At 41.7% G+C, this 27,866-nt stretch overlaps 1 protein-coding gene across 5 annotated transcripts; it reads right to left on the bottom strand.

The window, feature by feature from the left end:
* Window positions 1-4,178: 4,178 nt before the first annotated feature.
* Window positions 4,179-26,624, bottom strand: tiprl (TIP41, TOR signaling pathway regulator-like (S. cerevisiae)). Of its 5 annotated transcripts, none has more exons than XM_080203875.1 (8): window positions 26,282-26,624; window positions 14,991-15,110; window positions 14,118-14,297; window positions 12,486-12,585; window positions 12,073-12,204; window positions 8,551-8,646; window positions 5,702-5,764; window positions 4,179-5,031 (listed from the first exon to the last, which is right to left on the bottom strand). In XM_080203875.1, exons 2-8 carry the CDS (start codon window positions 15,092-15,094, stop codon window positions 4,867-4,869), a joined length of 840 nt encoding a protein of 279 aa, XP_080060001.1. In that variant the 5' UTR covers window positions 15,095-15,110; window positions 26,282-26,624; the 3' UTR covers window positions 4,179-4,866. The 5 variants fall into 5 exon arrangements, with proteins under 5 accessions (XP_080060001.1, XP_080060002.1, XP_080060005.1 ...); XM_080203876.1 differs by lacking the exon at window positions 26,282-26,624 and adding an exon at window positions 26,063-26,230; XM_080203879.1 differs by lacking the exon at window positions 26,282-26,624 and adding an exon at window positions 24,096-24,116.
* Between the last annotated feature and the right edge of the window lie 1,242 nt (window positions 26,625-27,866).

Genomic DNA, 27,866 nt, shown 5'->3' with positions numbered 1-27,866 from the left:
CTCACTACTGTCTGGAGACAATACACATCTCTTTAACCTATGCCTAATGCTCTTTCCACTCACATTGTCTGCATCTTTAAGACTTGAATGGCAGGTTAGTTGTAAAGACTCGCATTCTAATCAGTAATCTGTAAACTCTGTGTGCTCTGTCTGAGGCCAGAACTCTCCATTCACCTGATGAAGGGGCAAACACCGAAAGCTTGTGAGTTTACTATCAAATAAGTTTGTTGGACTTTAACCTAGTGTTGTGAGACTTCTTACTATATGGAGTTAGTTTGCAGATCAGCCCTGATCTCAGTGAGAGATGGCAGACTGGCCTGTTCCTTCATGTCTGCGCTAGCTCTTTGGTCAGTCTATCCCATTAATTGCACTGCCCCTGCTCTTTCTCCCATAGTAATTTAAATTTCTCCCTTTCAAATGTTTAGATAATTTGGTTTTAAATGATTTCTATCAAATCTACTTCCATCACCTTTTCACATAATGCATTTCAGATAAGAAGAAATGTGTAAGAAGAAACGTTTCTTCATTTTACCTCTGGTTCACCTTAAATCTGTCTCTTCTGGTTACCAACCCTTATCTCTGCCACTGGAAATAGTTTTCCATTTTTAACTCTAATAAAAATAGTCATGATTTTGAACACCTCAGTCAAAGTTCATCTCATCACTCTCTGCTCTAGGGAGAACAGCCCCAGCTTCTGTGTCTCCACATAACTGAAGCCCCAATAACATTTTAGTCTCAATGATTTACTGTGACATATACCATCTTGAGGTTGGGTTTATATTTTTAAAGATAAATCTTGATCAGAGAGTATTTCATACATCAGTTATACATAGTTAGTCATGCATCATAATTTCCTTAGAAATTATTCAGACTATAAAGGAACAAAGAACAATACAGCAAAGGAAATGGGCTCTTTGGCCCTCCAAGCCTGCGCCACTCATGCTTCCAATTAGACTGCTCGTTTGTATCCCTCCATTCCCAGTCTGTTCATGTGGCTATCCAGATAAGTCTTAAACGATCCCAGCATGTCCACCTCTACCACCTTGCTTGGCAGTGCATTCCAGGCCCCCACCACCCTCTGTGTAAAATATGTCCCTCTGACATCTGTATTAAACCTTGCCCCCCTCACTTTGAACCTGTGACCCCATGTGTTCGTCACCTCCGACCTGGGAAAAAGTTTCCCAGGGTTCACCCTACCTATGCCCTTCATAATTATATACACCTCTATTAGGTCGCCCCTCATCCTTCGTCTCTCCAGGGATAACAACCCCAGTTTACCCAATCTCTCCTCATAGTTAAGACCCTCCATACCAGGCAACATCCTGGTAAACCTTTTCTGTACTCTCTCCAAAGCTTCCACATCCTTCTGGTAGTGTGGCAAGGCGACCAGAACTGGATGCAGTATTCCAAATGTGGCCTAACCAACATTCTATATAGCTGCAATATCATATGCCAACTTTTATACTCTATGCCCTGTCCTGTAAAGGCAAGCATGCCATATGCCTTCTTCACCATCTTCTCTACCTGTGTTGCCACCTTTAAGGATCTGTGGACCTGCACACCCAGGTCCATCTGTGTGTCTATACTCCTGATGGTTTTGCCATTTATTGTATAGCTCCCCCCTACATTAGTTCTACCAAAATGCATCACTTCGCATTTATCTGAATTTCATCTGCCATTTCTCTGCCCAATTTTCCAGCCTATCTATATCCTGCTGTATTCTCTGACAATGTTCATCACTATCCGCAAGTCCAGCCATCTTTGTGCCATCCGCAAAATTACTAATCACACCAGTTACACCTTCTTCCAAATCATTTATATATATCACAAACAGCAGAGGTCCCAGTACAGAGCCCTGCAGAACACCACTAGTCACAGACCTCCAGCTGGAAAAAGACCCTCCCACTGCTACCCTTTGTCTTCTATGGCCAAGTCATTCTCCACCCATCTAGCTAGCTGTCCTTTTATCCCTTGAGATATAACCTTCTGTACCAACCTGCCACGAGGGACTTTGTCAAACACTTCATTAAAATCCATATAGACATTCACGGTCCTTCCCTCGTCGATCGTTTTTGTCACCTCCTCAAAAAACTCAACCAAATTTGTGAGGCATGACCTTCCTCTTACAAAACCATGCTGTCTGTCGCTAATGAGATTATTCCATTCTAAATGTGCATTCACCCTATCTCTAAGAATCCTCTCCAACAATTTCCCTACCACAGACGTCAAGCTCACCGGCCTACTATTACCCGGGTTATCCTTGCTACCCTTCTTAAATAACGGGACTACATTTGCTGTCCTCCAATCCTCTGGGACCTCACCTGTGTCCAGTGAAGAGACAAAAATTTCTGTTAGAGGCCCAGCAATTTCCTCTCTCGTTTCTCTGAGCAGTCTAGGATAGCATCTATCAGGCCCTGGGGATTTGTCTGTCTTAATGTTCTCTAGAAAACCTAACACTTCCTCCTTTGTAATTGAGATTTTCTCCAACGGGTCAACACATCCCTCTGAAACACTCCAAATCAACATGTTCCTCTCCTTTGTGAATACAGATGCAAAGTATTCATTTAGGATCTCATCTACTTCCTTGGGCTCCAAGCATAATTTCCCTCCTTTATCCCTGAGGGGTCCGATTTTTTTCCCTGACAACTCTCTTGTTCCTAATGTATGAATAAAATGCCTTAGGATTCTCCTTAATCCTGTCTGCCAATGGCATTTCATGACCCCTTTTTGTCCTTCTAACTCCCTGTTTAAGTTCTTTCCTACTTTGTCTGTGTTCCTCCAGTACTCTGTTTTTAGCTGCCTGGACCTAACGTACGCCTCTTTTTTCTTTTTGATCAGACACTCAATTTCCCTGGTTATCCACAGCTCTTGAATCTTACCTTTCCTATCCTTTCTTTTCACAGGCACATGCCTGTCCTGCAGCCCTATCAACTGCTCCTTGAAAGACTCCCACGTGCCAGACGTGGATTTATCCTCGAACAGCCTCTGCCAATCAACAGCCACCAATTCCTGCCTAATCCAGCTTTAGTTAGCCTTTCCTCAATTCAGCACCTTACCCGTAGGACAAGACTCATCTTTTTCCATTACTATCCTAAAGTTTACAGAATTATGGTGACTATTTGCCACATGATCCCCTACTGAAACTTTGATGACCTGACCAGGCTCATTCCCCAGTACTAGGTCCAGTATACCCCCCTCTGTAGTTGGGCTATCAACATATTGTTCCAAAAGAACCTTCCTGTATGCATTTTATAAATTCCTCCCCATCCAGACCCCCAGCCCTAAGCACTTTCCAATCTATACAAGGGAAATTACAGTCTCCCACTATAACAACCCTATCTTTTCTGCACCTGCCCAGAATCTCCATATCTGTTCCTCCAATTCCCGTGGGCTGTTGGGAGGCCTATAGTATACCCCCCGCATAGTGGCTATGCCCTTCCTGTTTCTGAGCTCCACCCACAATGACTCGTTACATGACCCCTCTAAATTGTCCACCCTCTGCACCGCTGTAATATGCTCCCTAACCAGTATTGCTACTCCCCCACCTCTTCTAGCCCCTCTTCTGTCTCATCGAAAACACTTATACCCCGGAATATTCAGCTGCCAGTCCTGTCCCTCTTTTAACCAAGTCTCCATCACTGCAATCACATCCAAATTCCGTGTAAGCACGAAGGCCCTAAGTTGGTCTGTCTTGCCCATTATGCTCCTTGCATTGAAGCAGATGCGCTCCAGACCTCCAGGCCCACTGAGGTCATCCTCCCCCAGAATGCTCTTCTTGAGATAACTTTAACTCCAACAGGACGAAATAGTTTAACTGCTAATTTCTATCCTAATAGATTTTAAAATCTTGTTCTAGAAGTGTCATGTACATTAAAGCATTTGTTTCTTGAAAAGCTGAAATACTGTGGATGCTGGAAACCTGAAATAAAATGCCAGAAATAGCAAGTCAAGCAGCATCTGTGAAGACAGAGTTAATGTCAAAGGATCTGTCCTAAAAAACATTAAAGCTGTTCCTTTCTCCACAGATGCTGTATGCTAAGCGTTTCCAGCATTTTGTTTTTATTTGTTTCTCCCACTTTACTCATTTACCAAAACATTAACGTTTCGATCTAAAGTAAATTTTGCCATTTGTCAAAATTAGATGTAAAACAAACAAATTCAAATTTTTCAAGACTGGACCGATTCAGAGATCAATCTTTATTTAGATTTATAGTTTACACTGTTCCATAGTTTAAAAGATATCCATTATTGGCTTACGTTGACTGGTCATCAATACAAAACTGCACAAAAGTAACTTGCAGTAAATGGCTGCCTGTGATGTTGGCTTATGTGGACAAATGCTGTAATTTACTGATATGCAAGAGGATTGTGTTTATGACAGACAAGTATAAATGCGGTGGTACAGTTCCAAGCATATTCCAGTGCTACCAGCACATTATGAACAGTGCTGTTTCAATCTACTTGTTGTATATCTACTAATTTTCACCTTAATTACAAATAACCAGTTAAAAATTCCATCCATCGTTTCAGAACTTGAATAGATTCAAGATATCATTAGCAAAAAAAATAGAAACACCAAAAACTTGCACATAAAAATTAGATTGAAAGCAGCACTGCTCACAATACTTTGGCTTCTACTGTAACAACGAAGCTTGAATCCTTAAGTCAAGCTAGATAATAAACTGTGTTTTTGATAATAATCCTTTGCAACTGTTAGAATGTTAGCTGTTGCTGTTACAAGACAGATTTCACTGCAGTAATCCTTCAGAGGTATACTGACAGCTACTAAAATAAATCAAAAAGGATTATACTAGTCTATCACTTTTCAAGAGCACAGAACTCTTTTACTCATTCTGTAGCAGAATGTCACGTCTGTCTTGATTCTCTGCCTGCAACACAGATCTGTGTATTTTCAAATGTTGTGTTGTTGTCCACACCCTCAGGGAATTCCAACTTCTCACAGATTAACATTTTCAGGGGTAAATACTTTGAGATCTCATTTGGATCAGTAAAAAGATACTGCGGAACGTTCTGAAACAAAAGTGAATTTGATTAGGTCTGGGATAGTATGCATACACTTCCCCACCCTACTCTCCCAACAGGCCCTCCAGTCCAGGATCCGGAACATGCACTATGGGATGCTAACGCCTGACTAGTTTAAATTAATTGGGTTAACACATCGACTAAAATAGCAAAAAAATGAATTATGGACAAGGGATTAAGCATTCATTTCCTAGTATCCAACAATTTAATTTCAGAGACCATTTATTTTTAGCTGTAAAGTGGCCCAAGATATAACATGCAGCAAAATGTTCAGATCACAATATAGTCAGCTCTTAACTATATACAGAGAACTCAACCAACTGCTGCTAGTAGTTGTTCTCCATGGTGCTTTCCCACAAAGTGGCATTGTTTCTACAACTGATTTGCAAATGGATCCTTTGCAGGAGGATTACCCTCCCAAACTAGGACACTAAAATGAGCACACAAATAATTCCCACAAAGCTTCCTTTGCTTTAAAAGGCAAAATTAACAACCTCAACCCATCATTTCATCAGTATTACCAAAACAGAACAGGTGTTAGGAAAAAATATGTCTTGCAATTTACTGCTGCAACCTATTTACAAGTGATGCATTAACAAAATGCCTAATAATCTTTTAACTCTTAAGTTTCAAATCCCAGACACTTAAAAATTGTTACCTGAAGAGCTGACACATTACTTTCTCGGGAGCTGTATTCAGAGAGTAGATAGTTTTTGTCAGCCTTTGAAAATAAAAGGAAAACGTGTTTTTTCAACAACATGAATTTTCATGGTTCTTTACTTTTATGTTTCTATGGTATTTTTCCAAGTCTGTAACGTGCCAGAGTGTAGAGTTTAGACTTTGGGGAACACATCACTGATGCTTCAACTTCTGTTTTTGTGCTACCAATTTTTCTTCAAAACATTCTCTTCAGTTCTGATAAGGGCCATGGTACAGGGGTTCTGATAAAGGATTATGACTGAAATGCCAACTTTTTTTGACTTTACAAACACTGCTCAACATACAGCGTGTTCCCAGTATTTTCTGCTTTGTTCCAGATTTCCAGCATCTGCAATACTTTATTTCTTATCGAGTTCAGGGATGGGAAGGGGAGTGCACAACAAAGCCTCTAGTGGAGCAATGAATGACTGATTGCAACTACAGGATCTCCAAGTTAATCTGACAGGTGATAGTTTGCTATTAAAACACCTGTAAATTCCAGGGTCTTTCTGTCAGCAATACTTAGAAACCATTGCTTGCGAGGCTGAAAGTTGGAGACTTTAAGCAAGGGGTTACAAGACTTTTCAAGAAAGGGAACAGGGATAGCCTGCGAAATTACCGACCGATGAGTCTGACCTCAGTGGTTGGCAAGTTAAGAACATAAGAAATAGGAGCAGGAGTAGGATATCTAGCCCTTCGAGCCTGCTCCGCCATTCAGTAAGATCATGGCTGATCTGAAGTGGATCAGTTCCACTTTCCTGCTTTCTCCCCATAACCCTTAATTCCCTTGTCTGTCAAAAACCTATCTACCTGTAACTTAAATATATTTAGCAAGGTAGCCTCCACCACTTCAATGGGCAGAGAATTCCAGAGATTCACCACCCTTTGAGTGAAGAAGTTCCTCCTCAACTCCATTCTAAACTGCCCCCCTCTTAAATTGAGGCTGTGCCCTCTAGTCCTGCTGTCCTTTGAGCAGGAAGAATCTCTCTACCTCTATCCTATCCATCCCTTTCATTATCTTTTACGTCTCTATAAGATCCCCCCTCATCCTTCTAAACTCCAACGAGTATAGACCTAGTCTATTTAGTCTCTCTTCATAGTCTAACCCCCTCATCTCTGGTATCAGCTCAGTGAACCTCCTCTGCACTCCCTCCAAGGCCAAAATATCCTTGTGCAAGTGCGGTGACCAAAACTGCACACAGTACTCCAGCTGATGGAGAGGATTCTGAGGGACAGGATTTATGAGCATTAAGAAGTTTGGTAGGATCAGAAATAGTCAGCACGGCTTTGTCAAGGGCAGGTCGTGCCTTACGAGCCTAGCTGAGTTCTTTGAAAATGTGACTGAACACATTGATGAAGGAAGAGCGGTGAATGTGGTTTACATGGACTTCAGCAAGGCGTTTGATAAGGTCCCCCATGCAAGACTTCTTGAGAAGGTGAGAGGGCATGGGATCCAAGGGGCTTTGGCCTTGTCGATCCAGAACTGGCTTGCCTGCAGAAGGCAGAGAGTGGTTGTGGATGGGTCTTTTTCTGCATGGAGGTCGGTCACCGGTGGAGTGCCCCAGGGATCTGTTCCAGAACCCTTGCTGTTTGTCATTTTCATAAATGACCTGGATGAGGAAGTGGAGGGATGGGTTAGTAAGTTCGCCGACGACACGAAGGTTGGTGGTGTTGTCGGTAGTCTGGAGAGATGTCAGAAGTTGCAGCATGACATAGATAGGATGCAAGACTGGGCGGAGAAGTGGCAGATGGACTTCAACGTGGATAAATGTGTAGTGGTCCATTTTGGCAGGTCCAATGGGATGAAGAAGTACAATATCAAGGGTAGGACTCTCAGCAGTGTTGAGGAGCAGAAGGACCTTGGGGTCCGGGTCCACAGGACTCTTAAATCGGCCTCAAAAGGTGGAGGATGTGGTCAAGAAGGCGTATGGTGTAGTGGCCCTTCATTATTTGAGGGATTGAGTTTAGGAGTTGGGAGGTAATGCTGCAACTTTATAAGACCCTTGTCAGACCCCACTTGGAGTACTGTGTGCAGTTCTGGTCACCTCACTACAAGAAGGATGTGGAAGCTATTGAGAGGGTGCAGAGATTTACAAGGATGTTGTCTGGATTGGGAGGCATGCCTTATGAAGACAGGTTGAGGGAACTAGGTCTCTTCTCCCTGGAGAGACAAAGGTCGAGAGGCGACCTGATTGAGGTATATAAAATGCTGAGAGGTACAGATAGGGTGGATTCTCGGAGGCTATTTCCCAGGGCTGAAATGGTCGCTACGAGAGGACACAGGTTTAAGGTGCTGGGGAGCAAGTACAGAGGAGATGTCAGAGGGTGGTGAGTGAGTGGAATCGGCTGCCTTCGATGGTGGTAGAGGTGAACTCGCTGGGGTCTTTTAAAAGACTTCTGGATGAGTACATGGAATTTAGTGGGATTGGGAGTTATAGATAGTTCTATGGCCTGGTAGGTATGGATATGATCAGCGTAACTTGTGGACCGAAGGGCCTGTTTGTGTAGTATTCTATGTTAATAGAAGGAAAGGTAGAAAAACAAATTGTAATTATTCTGTTGTCCTTTAATGCAGTATTGGATTGATAATCATCAAATTAGGCTCTCAATGTCCTAGCAATCTTTACATAATGTAAAATCCAAAAAGTAAATGGAGGATGATTAAGAATGGATGATAACTATGCATAGTACAAACACAAAATTGCAGTTTACTTGTGTATCCGAGTCAACAAATGATACCATAAATCGTCGAGTTTATTACCACAGTAATAATGCAACGCGCAAGTAAAAGCTATTATGCATTTTTACCTCATGATAAACTCTAGTGTCGTTTGTCCGTATGAGTACACCATCAACTCTCAAGAAAAATCGCAACAACACAAAGAAACTGGATGGCATCACTCTCTTGGGAAAAAAAGAGATGAATTAATTATTCAAATATACTGTCCAGCAGCTTTGAATTTCCTAGCCAAAATAAGTTAACTTTAAACAATCTTCAATTTGCTTCAAAAAGTTAAGCTGCAATATTAAGAAACATGAAAAATCACAACAATTTGTTTTGTGACAAAATTAAAATGGATGCAACTCAAAAATCTTTCACATAGAAGTCAACGAAACATCATTCAAAACATGAGCTGTACACCTAGTTATCGTTTTGAATTATGTAGAATAAAGACAACACGTCCTGTATTTTCTGAAAAATATAAACCCCATTTAAAATATCGCTTTAGAAAAAGATCACTCCCTTATCAGGCTATTCACTACACACAAATTATTTTGGTTTCATAACGACAAGAACATCTTAAGAACACTTACTGAGAAACACATCAGACACAAATCTTTAAAGTGACAGGGTAGCTTGACAAAGCTGTTTTAAAAAAAATGCAGATTTGTTTTCATTTTGTTCAAGGAATGGAGACAGCGCTGTCAGCCCAGTTTTTGTTGCCCACCTCTAATTTCCCTTGAACTCAGTGGTTTCCTAGGCCATTTCAGAGGGTATTTAAAAGCCAACCACATTGCTGAGTCTGGAGACATGTGCAGGTCAGACCAGATAAGAATGGCAGATTTCTTTCCCTAAAGAATATTAATAAACCAGATGAGTTTTTACAATTGATGATAGTTTCTTGGTCACCATTACTGGGACTTCAATTCCAATTTCATCTGCTGCGCTGGTGGGACTTGAATTCACGTCCCCCAAGTGTTAGCCTAGGTCTCTGGATTACAAGTTCAATGACATTATCACTAAATCATCATCTCCCTTCATAAATAAAGAATTACAATATTACATTAAATTATGCTAATCCTTTATAAAATCACTGAATAGACTTCTGCATACTGTATCCAATTATGGATACATACTTTAAGAAAACTTATCAAGGCCTTTGAGGGGGTGAAGTGGAGATGTGCCAAAATGGTACCAAAATGAGGGAAAAAATAAAATTCACGAGTACTGCAAATCTAAAGTAGGAAAGAAGTGCTGAAAATGCCCAGCATACGGTATGGGCGGCATGGTAGCACAGTGGTTAGCACTGCTGCTTCACAGCTCCAGGGACCTGGGTTCGATTCCGGGCTTGGGTCACTGTGTGTGTGGAATTTGCACATTCTCCTTGTGTCTGTGTGGGTTTCCTCCGGGTGCTCCAGCTTTCTCCCACAGTCCAAAGATGTGCAGGTTAGGTCAATTGGTTATGCTAAAATTGTCCTTACTGTCCCCAGATGTGTATGTTAGAGAGTTTAGCGGGTAATTATGTGGGGATGTGGCGGTACAGCCTGGGTGGAATTGTGGTTGGTGCAGATTCAGTGGGCCCAATGGCCTCTTTCTGCACTGTAGCGTTTCTATGATATGGGGAGAGAGAAACAGAATTAATATTTCAGGTTGATGACCTCTTGTTAGAAAAGGAAATATTTAGAGTTGTGATGCTTCCACTCTGATCTCAATTCCAATTTCATCAGCCAATTGTTCCAATGAAGTTCAACATAAGATTGAGGAACAGAAAAAAATCTTTAGGATTTTGACAATCTTTGAATGCTTTCCTTATGTTGTCTTTGCTTCTTTTGCCACCCACCTCAAATTAGTGTCTTCAGGTTCCTGCCCCTTCCACCAATGGAAACAGTTTTTAAATTTTTTTTCTGTCCAGGCCCTTCATGATTTAGCAACTCCTATGAAATCTCATCTCTAAGGATGTTAGAGTCATAGACGTTTACAGCATGAAAACAGGTTCATGTATCTGAAGTCCTCATCCCTGGGACCATTTTCATAATTTGTTTTGCACCCTCTCCAATGCCTTCACATCCTTAGTCATAGAGGTTTACAGCATGGAAACAGGCCCTTCGGTTCAACTTGTCCATGCCTCCCAGCTTTTGCCATTATGCTAGTCCCAATTGCCTGCTTGGCCCATATCCCTCTATACCAATCATGTAACTGTCTAAATGCTTTTTAAATGACAAAATTGTACCCCCTTTACTACTATCTTTGGCAGCTCGTTCCAGACACACTCAACCCTATGTGTGAAAAACTTGCCCCTCTGGACTCTTTTGTATCTCTCCCCTCTCACCTTAAACTTATGCCCTCTAGTCTGACTCTTCTATGGGTGGAAAAAGATGTTAACTATCTACCTTATCTATGCCCCTCGTTATTCTGTAGAGCTCTACGAGATCACCCCCAAGTCTCTTATGCTCCAGGGGAAAAGAGTCCCAACCTATCCAGCCTCTCCTTACAACTCAAATCATCAAGTCCTGGTAGCATCCTAATAAATCTTTTCTGCACTCTTTCTAGTTTAATAATATCCTTTCTAAACTAGGGTGACCAGAGCTGTACACAGTATTTTAAGTGTGGCCTTACTAATATCGTACAATTTCAACAAGACATCCCAACTCCTGTAGTCAATGTTCTGACCAGTGAAACCAAGCATGCCAAAAGCCTTCTTCACCACTCTATCCAGCTGTGACTCCACTTTCAAAAGAACTATGAACCTGTACCCTTCAATCTCTGTTCTGTAACTCTCCCTAACTCCCAACCATTAACTGAGTAAGTCCTGCCTTGGTTCAATCTACCAAAATGCATCACCTCACATTTATCTAATTTAAACTCCATCTGCCATTCATCAGCCCACTGGCCCAACTAATCAAAATCCCCTTGCAATCCTAGATAACCTTCTTCATTGTTCACTATGCCACCAATCTTGGTATCATTTTCAAACTTACTAACCATGTCTCCTAAATTCCCATCCATATGATTAATATAAATGACAAATAACAGTGGACCCAGCACTGATCCCTGAGGCACAATTTCCTTCCTAAGGTGTGATACCTCGAATTGGACACGATATTCCAGGTGACGCCAGACAGCATTTTATAAAAGGTTCACTATAACTTTTTTGCTCTAAGCCACTATTTCTAAGGCCCAGGATCCCATACATCTTATTAACCACTTTCTCAATCTGCCATACCAACTTAAACATCAGTGGACATACACTCCCACATCCCTCCACTCAGACTCAGTTTAGAATTGTATCTTTTGTTCTACATTACCTCTCCTTGGTCTTCCTACCAAAACATATCACTTCATCATTCTTCCTATTAAATTTCACCTGCCAGATGTCTACCCATTCCACAACCCAGTCTAATGTCCTTTTGAAATCTATCACATCTACATCACAGTTAACTTCCAATGTTTGTGTCATCATCAAATTTTGCAATTCTGCCTTGAACACCCAAGTCCAGGTAATTAATATTGATCAAAAAAAAAGCAGTGATCTAGTACTGACCCCTGCGAACCCATTGTAAACCTTCTATTTTCAGGTGGTATGTGAGATTCCAGATAATCTACCTTACCACTTTTACACTGAGCATGGAAACTCCATGATCATGAAGTTCATCTTCAAACAATAAAACTTCTTCAAAGTACATGATCTGCTCTCTCGTTTTCAATTTCTCCAAATCTATACGTTCGGTTGTGGGAGTGACCTACAAAAGAGATTAGTGTATACTATTCAGCCAGCTAAGGAATGACCATATCATAGTGAATAAAGGAGCAAAGCTGTTATTAAATTCATATGATTATTCTTGTATCACATTAGAACATCAGTGGAAAGGAAATAATGAATCCATACATTGAATGACATTTTGATGATTCGCATCATTACTATGTTTGCAATCATTGCATATAGCCACCTATCAATAAACCAGTCTTAAACATTAAGATTAGGACAACTGAGTTGATTGAAATTAGTGTCTTAACAAATTACCTTCAACTTTAACTCATCACCAAGTAATGTTCCTTTATAGTCTGTCGTAAACGTCCAATCATAGGGTTTAACAACTTCTTTTGAGTGTTCAGAATCAGCCCTATGGTTAAAATAAATACCTAATTTGAAATGTATTACATTATGCCAAACTTGCACTCTCAGCCATCTGTAACCAGGCAAAACTCACCCCACAATTAGGACGACCCCAGAAAGTGGCCAGAAAGAACATCATGCAATTTAACTAGGAAATTATTCAATTAATAAAGTGTAAATCAAATATAATAATACTTGCAGTATCTGAAAATTAATTTGAATGTCATAGAGTCAGAGGTTTACAGCATGGAAACAGGCCTTTCCACCCAACTTGTCCATGCCACTTTTTTTAAAACCCCTAAACTAATCCCAATTGCCTGCATTTGGCCCATAGTCCTCTATACCCATTGTAACCATGTAACTGTATAAACGCTTTTTAAAATGACAAAATTATACGCACCTCTACCACTACCTCTGGCAGCTTGTTCCATACACTCACCACCTTCTGTGTGAAAAATTGCCCCTCTGTACACTTTCGTATCTCTTCCCCTCTCACCTTAAATCTATGCCCTCTAGTTATAGACTCCCTTACCTTTGGGAAAAGATATTGACTGTCTACCTTGACTATGGCTCCTCATTATTTTACAGACCTCTATAAGGTCACCTCTCAGCCTCCTACACTCCAGAGAAAAAAGTCCCGGTCTATTCAGACACCCTACAGTGCAGAAAGAGGCCATTTGGCCCACTGAGTATGCACCGACCACAATCCCACCCAGGCCCTACTCCCATATCCCTACATATTTACCTGCTAATCCCTCTAACCTACACATCTCAAGACACTAAGGGACACGTTTAATATAGCCAATCAACCTAACCTGCACATTTTTGGACTGTGGGAGGAAACGCATGCAGACACAAAGAGAATGTGCAAACTCCACATTCCTCGCTCCTTATAACTCAATCCATCAAGTCCCGGTAGCATCCTAGTGAATCTTTCCTGCACTCTTTCTAGTTTAATAATATCCTTTCTATAATAAGGTGGCCAGAATTGCACACAGTATTCCATGTGGCCTTACCATTGTCTTGTACAACTTTAACAAGACATCCCAACTCCCGTTTTCAATGTTCTGATGATGAAACCAAGCATGCCGAATGCCTTCTTCACCACTCTGTCCACCTGTGACTCCACTTTCAAGGAGCTATGAACATGTACCCCTAGATCTCTTTATTCTGTAACTCTCCCCAACGCTCTGCCATTAACTGAGTAAGTCCTGCCCTGGTTCAATCTACCAAAATGCATTAACTTGCATTTGTCTAAATTAAACTCCATCTGCCATTCGTCAGCCCACTGGCCCAACTGATCCTGCTGCAACTGGACATAACCTTCCTCACAGTCTACCATGCCACCAATCTTGGTGTCATCTGCAAACTTACTAACCATGCCCCCTATATTTTCATCCAATGTCTGTGAAAAGCAGTAACTAAAACAGTTATATTTAACACGTTTGAAACAATCAAAGTGGCACACCCCAATAACATACAGAAGCATTAGATCTTATCTATGGCTATCACCTATTAACTTTAGGTATTCGAGCTCACCTGCTCTCTTGCCATGCCTCTGCACATGCCACTTTCACTGTGCCATGCCCATTATCTACTGTCCTTAAGGCATCTGTAGCATTAAATGAAATTCCAAATCCTCCAGCATGTTGCACCTTTAAGACGTTATCACCAAACAACATCTCTGGAAGGGAATGCATCTTCATTTCCTCAGCTAACCTGAATGGTTAATCAACCAGAGAAAAGTTGAAATCATTAGGAAAGACTACATCCATTTAGGTACTTCGACCTATGTTGAACAATCAGCAACAACCTCACTAATCAGCTGGAGGATCTAGTTTTACATTCAAGTGTAAATTTAAAAAAAAAATATGGTTCCAATAGAATTAGTTGCAATATGAATTCCATTTTCTGAGATTAAAATCTACTAAATTCATCAAAAATTATGGCTGAACTTCTAGAAAAGTGTGTTTTCATACTGTATTCTAAGTCTATTATTCCACTAAGAAATTGAAGATCATTTGTATCAAATTTAAGCAATTTTGATCTAAGCTAACAGCCAATCAACTTCAAATTCTAGCTTTGTTCACCAGGAAGTGAAAGTATCCAAGAGAAAATTAACATATAGGAGTTAAAAAGTTCCAATTGCCTTAAACTTGAATTCAGATTTTAGCAGACTGAAAAACCATCAATAATATCAAGGCAACAAAAGATCAGAACAATTTTGTCCAGTATTGCAGACAAGCTTATAGATTACTTAAACATTGATGATAAGGCATCACATTTTAAAATTACTTTTTATTGATAATTTTTTAATTATCATAGTCAATAATTTAATTTTTTTTGCACATTTTAAATATTACAAGACACCAAATAAATTCAATTTAAAAAGCAAATAAACTAATTTCATACTTTTCAATGTCCTTTGATTTCATAATATGGCTTTTGTTCGCAGTTAGCTTCCATGGTCCAAAGTTAAATTCTTGTTTGCTGTTTTTGAAACTGTGTGTTGTCATAGCAGTCAAATGTCACCTAAGAGAAAATATTCAAATCTATAAATTACCTCAGTTATGATGTAAATGATTGATAATTGTATTTTTGATCACATAAATCCTTCAGATTGAAGATCATAAACAAATTCTGTGTTACAGAAATTTCTTTTATATTCAGTTAGTTATTGTGAAGTGATCTAATCATTGACTACTAGAAACTGTAGGCATCAAGGTGTCCCAAGGAGCATTTCTATAAACATTCTGTAATAGCTTTGAAGTCCATAAATTAATGATAGCTGAAATATTAATAGTTACATCATAAACACAACTTTATTGGGCTTTACTGAGTTTCTACACAATCAGCCAAATAGGAGGTCAATCAAACAGCAAACTACAACTTCCAGAATACACTGGTGTCACTCTCTGTAAGCATTGTGTGTGACAACTCTTAGTACGTTTCATAAAGCTGGCCTCGACTTCAAATGATTACTGCAACATTCTGGAAGTAGGCCGGAACAAGAGACTGACTGACTTTTCACAGAATATTTTACAAGTTAATGCTCATGAATACTGCCTCTCTTATTGCTCTTCAGCTTAGATCAGCAATGAAAAAGGCAGAGAAAACTGAATGCAAAGAAGCCAATATTAGGACCACAGAGCCTAATTCCATTGTTTGAGTAATAAAACTGTGAATTGTCTAAAAATATCAAAGCATAACAAAGCATGACCTTTTTAACTTTAATTGAAGTATCTTTTGGTTTGAAGTTTTTCCTTTCAATGTTTCTAACTATATTCAAGAAGTTATTTACATAACTACATCTTGCTTCATGTGCAGCTTTATTTATTTACAGTACACAAAAGCAACAACTTTAATTTCCCTACCCCACAGTTATGGATAAAAAACAATTGTCAAAAGTTTCAAAAAAAACAATTTTTGCTCATTACACAAGCAGTCTCCATCACAAAAAATTCTGATTAATTTTTGTTAAGTTTGAACAAATGAAAACATTACTTATTTTGTTGTCCAAGTACAGGGGAATTTCACAATAACTTCATTGTAGTGTTAATGTAAGCCTTATTTGTGACTAATAAATAAACTTTACATCTCTTTTAAAGATGTTTTCAAACCCATTCAGCAACAATGGGCACCCGTTCTTTCAACTTGGCATCTGCTCTTTCAACCTCCAACTTGTGAACAATGTTACAATTTGCTTGCTAATTTAAAAAAAACTTGGAATTTCTTGCTGTTTCCTCATAGGCCAGCCTGGCACTTTAACCAAAAACCACCCATGTCCCAGAATAATCCACTTCAAAGCTCTGATGCCTATATCCTAACACACACTAAATCAAGTTCACCGGTGAACTTTGTCCTCAGTAACATACAATGGCATCATGTCCCCCAGTGTCTCCCATTTAAAATTCCGATCCTCATGTTTAAATTTCTTCTTCTGATCTAGTATATGTCCTTCCTGCCACCATTGCCAATTATACCTCTGCTGCCTCAGCTCCATCTCCTGCATTTCCTCCGTAAGACCCTTTACTTCCCTAGGCCACTTTGTTCCTTTTAGACCCTCCTTAAAACTCTCTTCTTTGGCCAAACCTATGGTTATTCATGCTAATATTTTCAACTTTGGCTCAACAGATTATTTTCGTAGTAACACAGTGAAATATCTTCAGGCATGTTTCCACATTAAAGGCACAACAGAACAGCAAGGTAAATCATGTTGTAGTGGAAAATGTGTAGGATGCCCACTACATTCTCCTGCCTACTCAAAGGTATTAAAAATAACAATGTCATATTCACACTAAAACTAATAGACATATTTCCAAAATATTACACATGCAAAAGTGGAAATACACAGCTAGAAATTAGTAAATACAATGTCATGAACCACACTATCCAGGCTTCGCAGTATCCTGTAAGTTTCGAAAAGATCCCCCCCTCATCCTTCTAAACTCCAATGACTACAGACCCAGAGTCCTCAACCATTCCTCATACAATAAGCTCTTCATTCCAGGGACCATTCTTGTGAACCTCCTCTCGATTCACCTGACGAAGGGACTAACCCCGAAAGCTTGTGAGTCTATTATCAAATAAATCGGTTGGACTAAAACCTGGTGTTGTCAGACTTTTTACTGTGTTAACGCCAGTCCAACACCGGCATACCCACATCCTTTCCAAGACCCATCCTTCCTTAGATACAGGGCCCAAAACCACTCACGATGCTCCAAATGGAATCTGACTAGAGCCTTTCACAGACTGAGAAGTACATCCCTGCCCTTATCTTCTAGCCCTCTCGACATAAAAGCTAACATTGCATTTGCCTTCCTAACTGCCAAGTGAACCTTAAACAAGGGCTCCCAAGTCCCTTTGAGTTTCTGATTTCCTAAGCATTTCCTCTTTTAGAAAATAGTCTATGCTTTCATTCCTCTTGGTCCTATTGAAAAGTTCTCTCCCTTTCCTCTCCCTCTCTCCTTCCTGCATCTCTAACTTCTTAATTTCTATGTTTCTTTGTAATTGAAGCCTAATTCAATTTCTTCACTTCTTGAAATACTGGGTCTGGCTAACACCTCTCATATTTAAATACGTTGATATGCTTTCAATTAGCCTTCTTAGACACTGTAGCTAAGACTATTTCCAATTTATCTGCCATTTCTATTTATTTGATTTTTGGCACATCTTTCAAACTTGCTGTAGTGGTACCGTCTACTTCCAGGTAAGATTGCGCTAGATCAATAGCCATTCTGCTGCCTTCTTACTTTAAATAACACATTCTCACTTGGTTCTACTTGGTCCTCATTCTTGTTACATTCAAAGTCAAAAATCCCTTCGCCGAAGGAATTAAGCTTTTTTTTAAGATGCCAGTCAAGAGCCCCAATTTTCTGTCGTGGACCACATGGATATTATCTGCAAAGGCATCTCAACTTGAAACACCAGTTCTTGGTGGTGTAGAGTTTTGTTTGGAATGGTGAGGAATCACGTGAAACCTCAGTGAAAATAACTAGCCCAGTCATCGTGTAACGATTACCAAAGACTATTTATTAAACTAAAGAAAAATAAATACACATGATTAAGACTATAACACTAAGACAATTAAATATGTGAACTACTAAACACACACATGGTTTAAAAAGCAGTAACTCCTTGACTATCTTAGCTTGAAGACTGTAAAACTGGCCTCTCCAGCTCTTAGATGTTGCAATGCTTTCTTTACTATGAGATGTTAAACTAGCCTGACTGCTTTTGCAGGTGCTGGCAATTATGCCACGGTGCTTCTGTGAATCCTCCCTCTGTATATTTGGGCTGCCTGCATCTCATTTTGTGACTCTCAACATTAGCATCTGTATACCCCCACTGATCTCTTAGTTGTCTAAGTAAGTTGTTTTCTGGTAATAGCTATTTATACCTGATTTTGTTTGCTAATCTCATTGCTGGGAAAGGTTGCATCTCATCATCCCCTTTAAATGCTGGCTACTGCTGTCACTAGGCAGATCTTTTTACCTGTTACTGGACAGAGCTTTGACATCTCAAATGCACTGATCAGTCCTTCAAAATGTATTCTTTACACAGTCTGATAAGTGGAAGATTATTGAAAATCGTTTTATATAAAATTTCTGATGAGCCTCCTCTAGCTTTACTACTGTCCAGGATGAGTTATGGCAGCCTTTATCATGGTACACAGCAGTCAGATTCTCATGCTGGGCCTCCATCTTCAGGCTCCAATCCACCAATCTTTGCAATTCTCTCCTTACCTGGCATAATCTATTTATACATAAAAATTCAAGTGATTCCTCAGCATTATTTGCAAGGTGATGTATCCAACACATCAACTACATGATCACATTTTTCAAAATAGACCTTAGGGATGTTAGGATATTCGCTTAAAATGCTACAGGGATAAGGCATCTTCCGTTCTACATTCCGTTTTGACGAATATGATGTATCCCAAAGTGAGGATATATGTTCCACAAGCCAGATGCAAAGTGTTAATTCACAACTGCAATGAGAGAGAATTTCAGTGTCTTTTTGTTGCTTTTTGCATCTTGCAGTATTTCCAGATCTTGCAAAGATATCCCATCTCCCCAAACATGCAAGTCTAACCTAGATAAATATTTATTTTGTGTCCTACATTGCCACATATGGAATATTAAATGCCCAAATCACTCCTGGAAACGTATTCAATGAATTAGCTCTCACTTCCCAGTGTTGCAGTCAAAATCATGGTTCACCAAACCCTTCATTTAACTGGTTTTCTTGAGGCTCTATTAGCCCATCTGTTCTCATGCTTCCTTGGGCCACAAAATGATCAGCTTGCTTGACATTATGTCATTTAAATCCTGGTGTCAATCAAGAAACTATAGCTTTTAAACTTCAGATCTGCTTCCAGAAAATTCTTCATTAACTTTTACTCAGACACTTCCTCATTAGTCTTTACAATTTCTCTCTTTATCCACAGTTTAAATGCATTCTCCATTTCAATCACCAGTTCTGTTACTGTTGTTCTAAGTTTGACATAACATTATGAATTAATATGCCTACAACTGTTAATATCAAAAGCAATGACAATTGTACACTGTACTTTTATTGCAAGAACAAACAAGAATTTTATTAGCATCTCACTTATATTTGTCCTATCCCACATAACAATTTGGCAACAATTCAAAAGTCCACAAGTCCAAAATGTGATCCTCCTCTATCATTTGTAATAGATATAAGATTTGATAAAAGTTGTTTTGTAAAAAATTAATAGCTGAATGAATTCACAGGTCTGTAATTTAAGCTGCCTGGCTGAAATTGAAGATATGCTATTTCTGTTTCCCATCCATACATGTACGGTTAATAGTAACTTCAGACTCATGCTTATGCTGTGAACTTTTGCTTAACCTTAGTTCAGTTGCTCACACCAAAGTCAGAAGGTCAAGGATTCAAAACCCACTCCAGAAACTTGAGTACAGAAGCTGGATTGACACTTCAGTGCAATGCTGAATGAATGCTGCACTGCTGTAGGTGCTTTTGACAGTAAAAATCATCATTTTTGACATCAAAATTTTGACATTAAATTTTCCCAATGGCATTATTCCAGGAAGAGCAAGATAGCTCTCCTAATATCTAAGTCAAAATTAATCCTTCAATCAACAGTACTGAAACAGATTATCTTGTCATTTAACATTACTGTTTGTGGGACTTTGCTAAACACAAGCCAGTTGCTGTGCTTTCCAACATTCAGTGCAGTAACTATATTTTGAAATCAACTTATTATTTGTGATGCCTTTTGAAATAGCCTGACATTGTAAAATGCACTATAAGTATCAGCTCTTTTTTTACTTACGCTGTCACTGTGCCTCCTTGCATTGCTGCTATTTGTCTTCAACTTTGTGCCTGCTTCTCTTTTCAAGTCTTAACATCCCCTTCCTGCTCCCACTGCTTAACCAATTCCAACTGTGATTCAGTTTCTAGTTTCACAGCCATATTGAGTTCATTTTTGTCCTCCTGTATGTGATTCTTCCTTCTGATCATTTCTTGAATTTTGATTTAAATTTTTGGCTTAGCACAGTTCTCGCATCTAATGGGAATGCCCAAGTATATTACTCAGCTAAATTCATAAAAATCCACAGAATCCCTACGTTGCAGAAAGAGGCCATTCAGCCCACTGAGCCTGCACTGATTCTCCAAAAGATCATCTAGCCTAGGCCTGCCCTCCATATCTCCATCATCCTGCACATTTACCATGGCTAATTCACCTAACTCACACATCTTTGGACACTAAATCCACCTAACCTGTACATTTGTGGACTGTGGGAAGAAACCAGAACACCCGGAGAAACCCACACAGACATAGGGAAAATGTGCAAAGTCCACACAGAGTCACCCAAGGCTGGAATTGAACCTAAGTTCCTGGTGCTTGCTAACCACTATGTCGCCACTAATTAGACTGAACTGGAGAAAGAACAATGGATCAATCATCCAAATATATTCTACACAAAGCAGCAGTTAATTGTAATTTCTATAAAACAAACTGTTTTATCCATTAATCTTAGTTATCAGGTTGTGTAAAAAAAACTTTTAAAGAATAAAGAATAATCCCTTCTGAGCTGAGCACTTTCAGATATTTATTCATTTCTGGCTATGTGTTTCCATTTTGGTGTAATATCTTGGAAATATATCTACTGTTTCATTCTGAATGTAACAGTATGGCAGTTTCACTGCCTTTTGAGTAGACAACGGAACCTGAAATTATTCATTTATGAAGAACACCAAAATTTCTGGGCAGCAGCTGCAATGAAATCATAAGACCATAAGACATAGGAGCAGAATTAAGCCACTAGGTCTTTCGGGTCGAACCAAGTAAACAAACTTAAATTACATTCGGACAAAGAAAAAGGGGGCAGCTCCCCAAAAGGAGGGGGAACGGCCCGAACAGAAACAAAAAGTACAAGGAAACTTAAGACACGTCAAATCAAAATGTGATTGTTGGGGTCTATAACGCACCTCAGCCCCCGCGGTGCCCAAAGGGCATGGAAGGCCTCGACTGTGCCCGCGGACACCGCGTGCTCCCTTTCCAGGGACACCCAGCCGCGAACGCAGCCGCGGTAGAGGGGCAGACAGTCAGGATGGACGGCCCCGTCGATCGCCTGCTGCCTGGACCTGTTGATGGCGCGTCTCGCCAGGCCCAGGAGCAGGTTCACGAGGAGGTCGGCATCCCGACCCTCCCCTCTCCACACCGGGTGTCTGTAGATCAGGAGCGTGGGACCGAAATGCAAACAGAACATCAATAAAAGGTTCTTCAGAAAATCAAAACAGGAGTGCAATCTATAACACAAAACGTAGACGTGGTCCACGGATTCCACAAGGCCACAGAAAGAGCAGTCTCGGGAGCCCACGAACCAGCGAATCCTATGGTTGTGCGGCACTGCTGTGTGCAGCACCCTCCACCCCAGGTCCCCGAGGTAATTGGGGGAGATCCCTCCGTAGAGGGACCTCCATTGGGGACCTCCGCTGCCCGGTGGCAACAAGGCCCGCCAAGGTGTGAGAATTAAGCCACTCAGCCCATCAGGTCTGCTCCGTCATTCAATCATGGCTGCTATTTTCCTCGTCCCAATAACCCATAATCAGCACAATCCACTCCGTTAATGCATTTACATTACCAGTTTTCAATCAGCTTGACACAAGACATTAAGCAATTGACCAGTCAGTGAACATCCCACTAAAGACACTGATAAAAACCAGAGACAATGGCCTAAATTTTCCGATCAGGATTAGAATCCTTATTTCCAATCTAATCAGAGAAAAGAAACTAACATTCCTCCTATTTTTCTGGCAGGAAAATCACAGATTGGTGTGGTTTCTGTTCTGTCCAAGACCACAATTTGTAAATTTGCAGATGGAACAAAAATTGGGGGAGTAGTGGATAATGGGGAGGATTGTTAGAGGATACAGCAGGATATAAATCAGCTGGCGACCTGGGCTGAAAGACAGTGGATGAAATTTAACCCAGATAAACGTGAAGTGGTGGATTTGGAAAGTCCACTGCAGAAAGAAAGTAAATGGAAGAGCCCTTAGAAACATTAGCACACAGAGGAATCTAGGTGTGCAAATCCACAGCTCCCTGAAGGTGGAGAAGGGGGTCAAGAAGACATACGGCATGTTAGCATTCATTGGTCAGAGCACTGAGAATAGGAATTGGAAAATCACGTTGCAACTGTATAAGACTTTGGTTAGGCTGCATTTGGAGTATTGTATACAATTCTGGTTGCCACATTACTGAAAAGATGTTGATGCATTGGAAAAGGTAGAGAGGAGATTTACCAGGATGTTACCTGGTAACATGGAGAAGGTTCAACAAATTTGGATTGTTTTCATTGGAGCATCGGAGGATGAGAGATCTGATAGAGGTTTACGAGATTATGACAGGCTTGGATAGAGTGGATTGAAGTGTCAATTAGTCAGGGGCATAGGTTGAAAGTGAGAGGGGGCAAGTTTAAAAGAGATGTATGGGGCAAGTTTTTCCACACAGAAAGTGGTGAATGTCTGGAACGTGCTGCCGGAGGAGGTGGTGAAAGCAGATTCTAAAATAATGATCAAGCGGCAACTGGATAGATACGTGAATGGACAGGGACAAGAGGGATATGAGCCAAGTAGAGGCAAGAAAATATTAGAGAGGCAGGTGTTGGCACAGATGGGCTGAAGGGCCTGTTCCTGTGCTGCACTGTTCTTTGTTCTTCTTTGCAAGAAACTACAATGGATTGTGCACCCAGTCCATCACTCAAACCAGCCTCCCATTCACTGACACTGTCTACGTTTTGCTCTGTTTTGGGAAAGAGACAAACAGGGTGGGGGTGTGTGTGTGTGCGCGCGCAGGGAAAGAAGAGAGTCGGGGGGGGGGGGGGAAAAAGAGTCAGGGGAACTGGGGGAGCAGCTCAACAAGTCGGGTGAGGGAGTGGGTATTACACTGGAAAGGGGTCTTCTGAGACGGTGCAGCTGTATCTGTTGCATTGTTACCAAGGGGTTGGACTCAGATTTTCCTGTTTAACATTTCTATTCAGTGGCAGCTTGGATCACTCTCGGTCCAGAGTCCATTTGTTCTCCCCGTATCTGCCTGGGTTTCCTCCCACAGTCTGAAAGATATGCAGGTTAGGTTGGCTATGCTAAATTCTCCCTCAGTGTACTTGAACAAGCGCAGGAATGTGGGGACTAGGGGATTGTCATAGTAACTTCACTGCAGTGTTAACGTAAGCCTATTTGTAATAAATAAATAAGCAAATCTGAACCTTCTCCAGACTCAGTTGGTGACTCTCGCTAGAGTCGAGGAATTGCCAGATGTTCAAATTTCCTGGGCAATTCCCACAGAAAGAAGTCCAACAGGTTTATTTGGTAGCAAAAGCCACTAGCTTTCAAAGCACTTGCTGCCCCTTTGTCAGGTGAATGAGTCACCTGACAAAGAGACAGCAAGCTCTCAAAAAGCTAGTGGCGTTTGCTACCAAATAAACCTGTTGGCCTTTAACCTAGTGTTGTGAGACTTCTTACTGTGTTTACTCCAGTCCAATGCTGGCATTTCCACATCACGAATTCCCACAGAGTTAGTGCTTGGTCCCGCAGCGCTCCTTGGGGATTTGGTGTCCAACGATCCGGAGTTTTGATTGAATCTTTCTCTAATGTGCTGGCGGAGCAGTGAGTGGGTCAGTCGCTGCTGTTTCAAGCCCTGAACCAAAAGCTGCTTGGGGTGGCAGCATTTCTAATTGCAGGGACACTTTAGTCTCATCAGTTTAAATCCCACACTGGACCCCCGCTTTAAAACCTGAGGGGCAGCTGAAAGGCAGAGTGTCGCTGGGAGCTGTGGTTCACCGTTACACAGTAAGGTGTCTCACAACACCAGGTTAAAGTCCAACCAGTTTATTTGATAGTAATCCCACAAGCTTTTGGAAACAGTGTTCCTTCGTCAGGTGTGTGGAAGGTTCTGTTCAGAGAAGAGCATATAACACACAGTTTACAGAATACTGATTAGAATGCAAGTCTTTACAGTTAACCTGCTCTTCAAGTCTTAAAGATGCAGACAATGTGAGCAGAGATAACATTAGCATAGGTTAAAGAGGTGTGTATTGTCTCCAGACAGACAGCAAGTGAGATTTTACAAGCCCAGGCAAGTCATGGAAGAATGAGGGGAGATCTCATTGAGACGTATAAGATGATGAATGGGATGGATAGGATAGAGGTGGAAAGACTCTTCCCGCTCAAAAAAGACAGTAGGACTAGGGGGCACAGCCTCAAGATAAAGGGAGGGCGGTTCAGAACGGAGTTGAGGAGGAACTTCTTCACTCAAAGGGTGGTGAATCTCTGGAATTCTCTGCCCATTGAAGTGGTGGAGGCTGCCTCGCTAAATATTTTTAAGAAGCGGGTTGATGGGTTTTTGATAAGAGAGGGGATTAAGGGTTATGGGGAGAGGGCGGGAAAGTGGAACTGAGCCACGACAGATCAGCCATGATCTTATTGAATGGCGGGGCAGGCTCGAGGGGCCAGATGGCCTACTCCTGCTCCTATTTCTTATGTTCTTATGGGGGTTACAGATAGTGCAACATGAACCCAAGATCCCGGTTGAGGCTGTCCTCATGTGTGCAGAACTTGGTTATCAGTCTCTGCTCAGCGATTCTGCTCTGTCGTGTGTCGTGACGGTTGCCTTGGAGAATGCTTACCCAAAAATCAGAGACCGAATGCCCGTGACCACTGAAGTGTTTGCCAACAGGAAGGAAAGGCAACAACCTTCTGACCCAACAGGAGGTTCTCCAAGGCAAACTTCACAACACACGACAGCGCAGAGTCACTGAGCAGAGACTGATAGCCAAGTTCCACACATATGAGAACAGCCTCAACCAGGATCTTGGGCTCATGTTGCACTATCTGCAATTCCCATGACTTGCTTGGGCTTGTAAAATCTCACTTACTGTCCTGTCTGGAGACAATACACATCTCTTTAACCTATGCGAATGCTATCTCCACTCACATTGTCTGCATCTTTAAGATTTGAAGAGCAGGTTAGCTGTAAAGACTTGCATTCTAATCAGTATTCTGTAAACTGTGTGTAACTTTTATGTGCTCGTCTCTGAGCAGACTCCTCCACACACCTGACGAAGGAACACCGTTTCCTAAAGCTTGTGAGTTTACTATCAAATAAACCTGTTGGACTTTAACCTGGTGTTGTGAGACATCTTATACTCTGTTTACCCCAGTTCAACGCCGGCATCTCCACATCATGTTCACCGTTACTGACAGGCGGCACAGTGTGTCCATGCCGCAGTTTTCAGTTATCCCCGTCTTTGCTTCAGCTCCGTATCCAAAACTGGACAAAACCTAACCCTTCCTCCCGCTCTCCCATTCCCATCCAGCCACTCGCACCCAACCCCGGGCACCTCTCCCCCCCTCCCCGAGCCCCCCCTCACCGCCACCCCCGGGCCCCTCTCCTCTCTCCTCCTCCCCCCGGGCCACCCCCCCCCCCTCACCAGGCTCCGCTGGCGACTCCGACCCCGACCCCGATCCACCGCCGTTGCTGTGGGTTTCCTAGGCCCCAGTCCGCCGCGATTCCGCTCCCCGGACCGGCCGATCGTTCCGTGATCCCGGTCTCCCGGTGAGGGACGGAGGAAGGGCGGCCAGGAGAGAGGGGAACACCGCCTCTCCTTGGAAACCACACAGGAGGGGAAGGTATCCAGCCTCTTACTCACCCTGTGGTGTGTCCCGCCCGGCCGGCCTGCCAGGGAAATCTGCTGCACGCGATTCGGTAGTGTCGCTGCGGTCCCGCTGCTAAAAGTGTCCCGGGAGCTCGCAAGCCAGAGGAAGAAACCGTCAGCAGGTTCCTCTCCCTGATGGAGGGCTTTCTGCTGCACAGTTTATAAAGTTTATTTAGTAGTCACAAGTAGCCTTACATTAACACTGCAATGAAGTTACTTTGAAAATCCCCCAGTCACCACACTTCAGCACCTATTCGGGTACACTGAGGAAGAATTTAGCATGGCCAATGCAGCTAACCAGCACCTCTTTCCAATTGTGGGAGGAAACCGGAACACCCAGACAAAACCCACACAGATAGGGGAGAATATGCAGGCTCTACACAGATAGTGACCCAAGCCGTAAATCGAAACCAGGCCCCTGGCACTGTGCTATTCATTGTGCCACACCATTACCTCCCCCCCCCCCCCCCCAAGTGCACCAAGATAAACATCAGTTGTTACCAGAGGACCGTCAACTCTGTAAAAGATGGTCTTTTCAGTCTGCTCAAAACTTTCTGCTCTTTTAAAACAGCTAGGAACCATGAACGATCAATGTTGCAGAGGCCCATCCAAAGTTTAAGACTATGTGCTGCAGCGCACATTGAAGTTTGGGACAACCCTGAGAAGTCTCAGTGGGGAAAAGCCACTGTTAAGTAAGGCACTTCTGCCAAAATATATTGAGCAGCTGGAAATCACCTAAATCCTTTGTGCTGTCTGCACCAGAGAATGTTTGGGCTGATAAAAGGCAACTACCATTCGCGCCACACAAGTGCCAGGCAATGACCATCTCCAACATGGCCTCCAGTTTGTGTGGTGTTTGCACATTTTCATGGGTTTCCTCCGGGTGCTCTGGTTCCTCCCACACCCCAAAGATGTGCAAATTAGTATGATTGGCCACAATCAATTGTCACTTAGTGTTCCAAGATGTAAAGGTTGGGGGGATTAGCAGATAAATGTGTGAGATTACGGGGATAGGGTCTGGTTAAAATGCACTGTCAGAGAGTCAGTGCACACTAGATGGGCTGAATGGCCTCTTTCTGCATTGTAGAGATTCTATTCTATAATGAGAGAATCTGGTATTTAAGTGCATACCATCATCGAATCCTCGTTATCAAGATCCTAGGGAGTATCATTGAACTCAACCGGCCATATAAATACTAGGTCTCCAACAGCTGGTCAGAGGCTGGGAATTCTGAGGCATATAACTCACCTCCTAACTCCCCAAAGCCAGGCCACCATCCTCAAGGCACAAGTCAGGAGTGTGATGGAATATTCTATTTGCGTGGATGAATGCAGCTCCAACAACACTCAAGAACTCAACACCACCAAGGACAAAACAGCCACTGGATCGCCAACCCATCCTTCACCTTCAACATTCACTCCCTCTATCACTGATATACAGTAGCACCAGTCTGTAACATCTACAAAATGCACCAAGCAATTCATCAAGACTCCTTCAACAGCACCTTTTAAACCCACAACCTATGCTACCTAATAGTATAAGGATAGCACATAACACCTGTAAATTCCTGTCCAAACC

Source organism: Carcharhinus amblyrhynchos, chromosome 15 (genome assembly GCF_965287045.1).
Source record: "Carcharhinus amblyrhynchos chromosome 15, sCarAmb.v2.hapA, whole genome shotgun sequence".
Classification (NCBI taxonomy): Eukaryota; Metazoa; Chordata; class Chondrichthyes; order Carcharhiniformes; family Carcharhinidae; genus Carcharhinus; species Carcharhinus amblyrhynchos.
This window is presented reverse-complemented; position numbering and strand designations above follow the sequence as displayed.